This window comes from Xenopus laevis, chromosome 9_10S (genome assembly GCF_017654675.1).
Source record: "Xenopus laevis strain J_2021 chromosome 9_10S, Xenopus_laevis_v10.1, whole genome shotgun sequence".
NCBI classification, from domain to species: Eukaryota; Metazoa; Chordata; class Amphibia; order Anura; family Pipidae; genus Xenopus; species Xenopus laevis.
This window is the reverse complement of record NC_054388.1, coordinates 9529095-9535713: the sequence shown is the minus strand read 5'-3', so window position 1 is coordinate 9535713 and position 6619 is coordinate 9529095. Positions and strand designations below refer to the sequence as shown.

The following is a 6619-nucleotide window of genomic DNA, read 5'->3' as shown; positions in this document are numbered from 1 at the left end:
CTGGAGGTGCATTTGGGGTGAGAGAGCACTGACATTGGCCACATTCTGTACATCTCCCTTATTGCAGCTGGAGGAGGAGGATATAAAAACACTGCTAGAGGCTCCATACAAAATTCACTGCTGCAGGCACCTGCTGGAAAAGGCAGGCAGCACCCAACGGCCACGCCCCCGACGCGATCTCATTGGCCGAGGAGCTGCCAAGGTTCATTTGCATAGCCGCGCCCCCGCCCCGCAGGCTGCATATTAGTTAGTGGAGCGGCCGCAGCAGCGCGTGCCTTCAAATCTCAGCGCTTGAGCCACATGCGACTTTCTCTCTCTCTCTCTGCGACTGTCCATCCCGGAATCCCGTGCTCGGCTGCTATAACCTCCATACCGGCAACATGCCCCGGTCATTCCTGGTCAAGAAACATTTCTCTGCCAGCAAGAAACCCAACTACAGCGAACTGGAGAGTCAGACAGGTACGGGGGCTTCTTTTTAGTCGCAGTCGCTTTGCGGCTCTAAAAGACAAAAAAAAAAAGTTTCTTTCTGTATTTTGCATAGTTTGGCCTTATTTCTAGGCGAACTGAGAAATATCCAAGAAAAGGCATTTAAAAAAAGTAAAATTTTTGCTGGAAAATAGTATTTCTGCAAATATTTATCATGGCCAATATATTGGGAGGGAAATGTAGGTGTTTATGTGTATATGTTGGATGAGCACATTGTATACTACTATTTCTAGTATAGAACTATATGTGTATGGTGCAGAATTGTATAGAGGCACAGTATATTATATGGGTGCATTGCATGGAATTGCATAGAGGCACAGTATATTATATGGGTGCATTGCATGGAATTGCATAGAGGCACAGTATATTATATGGGTGCATTGCATGGAATTGTATAGAGGCACAGTATATTATATGGGTGCATTGCATAGAATTGTATAGAGGCACAGTATATTATATGGGTGCATTGCATGGAATTGTATAGAGGCACAGTATATTATATGGGTGCATTGCATAGAATTGTATAGAGGCACAGTATATTATATAGGCGCATAGAATTGTATAGAGGCACAGTATATTATATAGGCGCATAGAATTGTATAGAGGCACAGTATATTATATGAGTGCATTGCATGGAATTGTATAGAGGCACAGTATATTATATGGGCGCATAGAATTGTATAGAGGCACAGTATATTATATGGGTGCGTTGCATGGAATTGTATAGAGGCACAGTATATTATATGGGTGCATTGCATAGAATTGTATAGAGGCACAGTATATTATATGGGTGCATTGCATAGAATTGTATAGAGACACCGTATCTTATATGGGCGCATTGCATGGAATTGTATAGAGGCACAGTATATTATATGAGTGCATTGCATAGAATTGTATAGAGACACAGTATATTATATGGGTGCATTGCATAGGATTGTATAGAGACACAGTATATGGGTGCATTGCATGGAATTGTATAGAGACACCGTATATTATATGGGTGCATTTCATAGAATTGTATAGAGACACAGTATATGGGTGCATTGCATGGAATTGTATAGAGACACAGTATATTATATGGGTGCATTGCATAGAATTGTATAGAGACACAGTATATGGGTGCATTGCATGGAATTGTATAGAGACACAGTATATTAAATGGGTGCATTTCATAGAATTGTATAGAGGCACAGTATATTATATGGGTGCATTGCATAGAATTGTATAGAGACACAGTATATTATATGGGTGCATTGCATAGAATTGTATAGAGGCACAGTATATGGGTGCATTGCATAGAATTGTATAGAGACACAGTATATTATATGGGTGCATTGCATAGAATTGTATAGAGACACAGTATATTATATGGGTGCATTGCATAGAATTGGCATGGGCTAGTGTGTAATGTAGTGTGTAAATGTAACATGTCATTGAATACTATATTATAGGGTGCTGTGTTGTAGATCTAATGCTATGTGGTTGCATTACTCTCACCCTATTGGCTTGCGTCTAACCCCCTTCTCCTCCCTTGCAGTGTATATATCACCATTCATCTATGACAAGTACCCACTTCATGTGATCCCCCAGCCGGAGATTTTAAGCACAGGGGCTTACTACACGCCTATTGTCTGGGACACTGGTTTACTCACCACATTTTTCACCTCCGAGCCCGACTACAAAAAGTCTCCCATCAGCCCTTCCGGCAGCGACGATTCCTCCAAGCCCTTAGACCTCACTTCCTTCTCCAGCGAAGATGAAGGGGGCAAAACCTCGGACCCTCCCAGCCCCGCTTCGTCCTCCACGGAAGCGGAGAAATTTCAATGCAATCAGTGCAGCAAGTCTTACTCCACCTTTGCCGGACTTTCCAAGCACAAACAGTTGCACTGTGACACCCAGGCGAGGAAGTCGTTCAGTTGCAAATACTGCGAGAAGGAGTACGTCAGCTTGGGGGCCCTAAAAATGCACATCAGGAGCCACACGCTTCCCTGCGTCTGTAAAATCTGCGGCAAAGCCTTCTCCAGACCATGGTTATTACAGGGACACATCAGAACCCACACAGGTAAGCAGCACCCTCTATGCTCTATACCCCTTTCCTATGTACCCCCTTGCATAATGTACATGCATGTTGTATGAATAAATAACTGTATGGCCCTTTAAGGTCTCATAGACGGAGTCGATTGCTGGTTATAATATTTCACTGGGTATAAGGAAACCCTTTGAAGACCTTGCAAGTGAGCGCTGCTGGTTATTAGAGCATGGCTGCATACTATTATTTAGTATTATGAATGTGGGGTGGGTGTGTTTGAGCAGTGCACCTGTCAGTTCACTAAGTGTGTTTCCAGCTGCTGGGCGGCCCCCTTTATCCTTAAAGGCTCAATCAACCCAATCCATTCATTCCCTATTGATTTCACACCCTCTTTAAGAGCAGCCTAAATGGGCACCTCCAAACACTTCTCGAGCTCCAAACCACATCATTTGCAATTCATGAAAAGGTCCCCCAAATGCAAATTGAATTAAGTGCTCTTTATTGCCCACAAACCCTTGTTTAGATTGCCCTTCCCCACCCCTGTATACTAAACATCCCCTCCTTTTACCTGCTCTGCTTTATGCGTACGCTCATCCTTTGTGGTTCCAAGTAAAAAAAGGAAATTGCTGTCTGTTCCCACTTGACCACTCCGATGCTTAATCTCTTTCTTTCCCTTTGCAGGAGAGAAGCCATTTTCCTGCACGCACTGCAACCGTGCCTTCGCCGACCGCTCCAATCTCCGAGCCCACCTGCAGACCCATTCCGATGTCAAAAAGTACCAGTGCAAAAACTGCTCTCGGACTTTCTCCAGAATGTCCCTCCTTCACAAGCACGAGGAAACGGGGTGCACGGGAGCCCACTAAAATCAAAGACTATAAGCACAATGGACTCTTAAAATTCCTGTATATTTTTTGGCAGGATATATATATATATAAATATATATATATATTATTTTTTCCTTTAAATGATGCCATTGCTAAATTTGTTTAGCAAGCTCACATGCAATCACTTCGTTTGGGGGAAGAGACCCTCGAAACCTTATGACACTTATATGGAACCTGTATTGTCGATGATGCAACCTTAGAATGCCTTATTGCTACAGGGAACTTGCCACCTACCCTACATTTGGGATTTTATATGTCATTTATCTCATGGGGCAGTGTATAACTGTTGGGTAGGAAAAGACTGAATTCTGTATTTCTGTGAAGGAGTCATGGAAGGTGTTACACACACACACACACACATGTATGGCACTCTTGCTTCCAAAAAGGGCATCACCTAAAATGATTTCCTAGGGTAAGGTAAATGTATAAGAAAGACCAGCACATAATCGTCTATGCAAAAAGTTGGCATACAAACTTTCAATACACTTTTTTGTGTGTCCCATGTGTTCAGCTCATAGGGATGGGGATTAACCCCCTCCAGCACAATGAGCACCCGTCACCCCCACCCATAACTGGCCAATGATGACCGTGCTGCACATACACTCCTGTTTAAAGAGCAGCAATGTGGGCACCTGTTATTTCCTTTCAAGGAAGAGGAGAGGCGGCAGTTGGCACGGAGAACAATGGGCAGTTAAAACCTAAGCCAACCCAAGACAGGTGGACGGAACGTCATACATGAAAAAAAAAGAAAGGAAAATAGACTATTTATGGCTTCTGACAGGTGCCAAGTGGATGCATCTTTTTTTTTTTATTAAATATTGTTGTTTTTTTTTACGTAACCCTTACCGAGAATGTTTACATTTCAATGGTACACTGGTATTTATATATATTTTTTATAAAAGTGCCACATTTTGTACTGAGGAATCTGTGTTTTTTATAGTTATACACAATTTATTGATATTCAATAAAATGTTTTTTTTAATTTATATAAAAAATGGCGGTTTCATGAACTTTTTTTGTTGTTGGATGGGCTCCTAAATTGTATGGGATGGACATAAGGGCATGATTCTGTGTATTTGTCTATAGGAACGAACAATAATAGCTGTCATATTGTTTCATATTCCTTCTCTTTATATTTGTTTTTAAACATGTTGCAGCGGAATTTTAGGCCAGTAGGACTTGTGTCTTATAGACCAGGATAAACTAATGGTTCGTATTGTATGGGCAGGGTTTTATTTTATTCATAGCCCATACAGAGCAATACCATAAGACATTGGTTACATAGGTATTCCCTTTTACTAAGCACAATTCAGCAGGAACAGTGTCCCAAGTTTGCTCATAGTCTGTACAGAGAGATACCATAAAACTATGGCAGCATAGTTATTCCCCTGTACTAAGCACAATTCAGCAGGAACAACCCCCTAAGTTTGCTTATAGTCTGTACAGAGAGGTCCCATAAAACTATGGCAGCAGAGGTGTTCCCCTGTTCTAAGCACAATTCAGCAGTAACAGTCCCCTAAATTTGTTCATAGTCTGTACAGAGAGATCCCATAAAACTATGGCAGCATAGGTATTCCCCTGTACTAAGCACAATTCAGCAGGAACAGTCCCTAAGTTTGCTCATAGCCTGTACAGAGAGATCCCATAAAACTATGGCAGCATAGGTATTCCCCTGTGCTAAGCACAATTCAGCAGGAACAGTCCACTAAGTTTGCTCATAGTCTATACAGAGAGATCCCATAAAAATGTGGCAGCATAGGTATTCCTCTGTATAAAACACAGATCAGCAGGAACAGCCCCCTATGTTTGCTCATAGTCTGTACAGAGAGATTCCATAAAACTATGGCAGCATAGGTATTCCCCTGTACTAAGCACAATTCAGCAGGAACAGTCCCCTAAGTTTGCTCATAGTCTGTACAGAGAGATCCCATAAAACTATGGCAGCATAGGTATTCCCCTGTACTAAGCACAATTCAGCAGGAACAGTCCCTAAGTTTGCTCATAGCCTGTACAGAGAGATCCCATAAAACTATGGCAGCATAGGTATTCCCCTGTGCTAAGCACAATTCAGCAGGAACAGTCCCCTAAGTTTGCTCATAGTCTATACAGAGAGATCCCATAAAAATGTGGCAGCATAGGTATTCCTCTGTACTAAGCACAATTCAGCAGGAACAGCCCCTAAGTTTGCTCATAGTCTATACAGAGAGATCCCATAAAAATGTGGCAGCATAGGTATTCCTCTGTACTAAGCACAATTCAGCAGGAACAGCCCCTAAGTTTGTTTATAGCCAATACCGTGCACTTTACAACTAGAAGGGAAATATTCATGTATATGGGCTCCTTTAAATAGTCATCTTTCCCTGGAAATCTAAGCAAGTGTCTCCATGACTCCAGTGAAGTGGAAATGCCAATGGTTAGTCCTGCATGAGCCCAATGGAGGCCGCAGTGTTTGACATCAATGTTTCTAAGTGGGGGAATGGAATGAGGATAACACGTCCTACCTCTAACAAGGAGCCACAGAATCCACGACAGATCTGCACAGGTTGGGTGGAATTCCTCATTGCTTGTCTCAACGTTTAGCCCAAGGCAGACGCAGGCCTGGGAAGGATCTCGGTCAAACAAAAGGGTTTGTTTTAGGATGTGTTAAGCAAATCTAGGTGTGATACCATACGGAATGTTCTAAAAAACAGATCTTTTTTTGATATACCTAAATGTGTGTTTTTTTTAATGGGTTCAGTACTCCCACCCCCCCCAAACACACACAGGCAGGTTAATTAGCTCCTGATACAATTACATAGGGTTTTTACATTGTAGATGGTAAGCTCCTCTGGGGCAGAGGCTGATGGGTATGATGTATAATCTTTCTATAATGCCGCAGAATATGTTGGCTATATATAAAGATAATCGTAGCATTAAATGACAAGGAATATACATTGTATTTTATCTCACCCTCATTTATGTCTAATAAATAAGAGTGGGATCTATCATATTTCTCTTGTTATATATACTGCATATAAAGCTGTCTCAGGTTGCAGTTTCAGCTTCCCCTAAACTGCCATTGTCTCTCATTTGTCTCCCATGAGGTTCATGGGGCTGGGGTGCTGTCCTATTCCATAACTGAGGGTGTAGAATAAAAAGAATAATATCCTCTTCCCCAAGAATATGCAAATCATGTACAAAACACTTGCAGTGTGAAATTTATTTAATGTTATTTTTGACT

General features: G+C 41.8%; 1 protein-coding gene across 1 annotated transcript; it reads left to right on the top strand.

Moving 5' to 3' along the window:
* Window positions 1-254: 254 nt before the first annotated feature.
* Window positions 255-4394, top strand: LOC108702592 (protein snail homolog Sna-like). Its single transcript, XM_018238165.2, has 3 exons — window positions 255-459; window positions 2024-2548; window positions 3197-4394. The coding sequence occupies exons 1-3, from the start codon at window positions 381-383 to the stop codon at window positions 3376-3378; spliced, it is 786 nt and encodes a 261-aa protein (XP_018093654.1). The 5' UTR covers window positions 255-380; the 3' UTR covers window positions 3379-4394.
* The last annotated feature ends 2225 nt before the right edge of the window (window positions 4395-6619 follow it).

What these genes read in the sequence shown, in the direction of transcription:
- LOC108702592 (XM_018238165.2), top strand. Translation starts at nt 381, where the DNA reads ATGCCCCGGTCATTCCTGGTCAAGAAACATTTCTCTGCCAGCAAGAAA. An exon ending in CGAACTGGAGAGTCAGACAG is followed by an intron (nt 460 to 2,023) that starts GTACGGGGGCTT and finishes CCTCCCTTGCAG; the next exon opens with TGTATATATCACCATTCATC. An exon ending in ACACATCAGAACCCACACAG is followed by an intron (nt 2,549 to 3,196) that starts GTAAGCAGCACC and finishes TTCCCTTTGCAG; the next exon opens with GAGAGAAGCCATTTTCCTGC.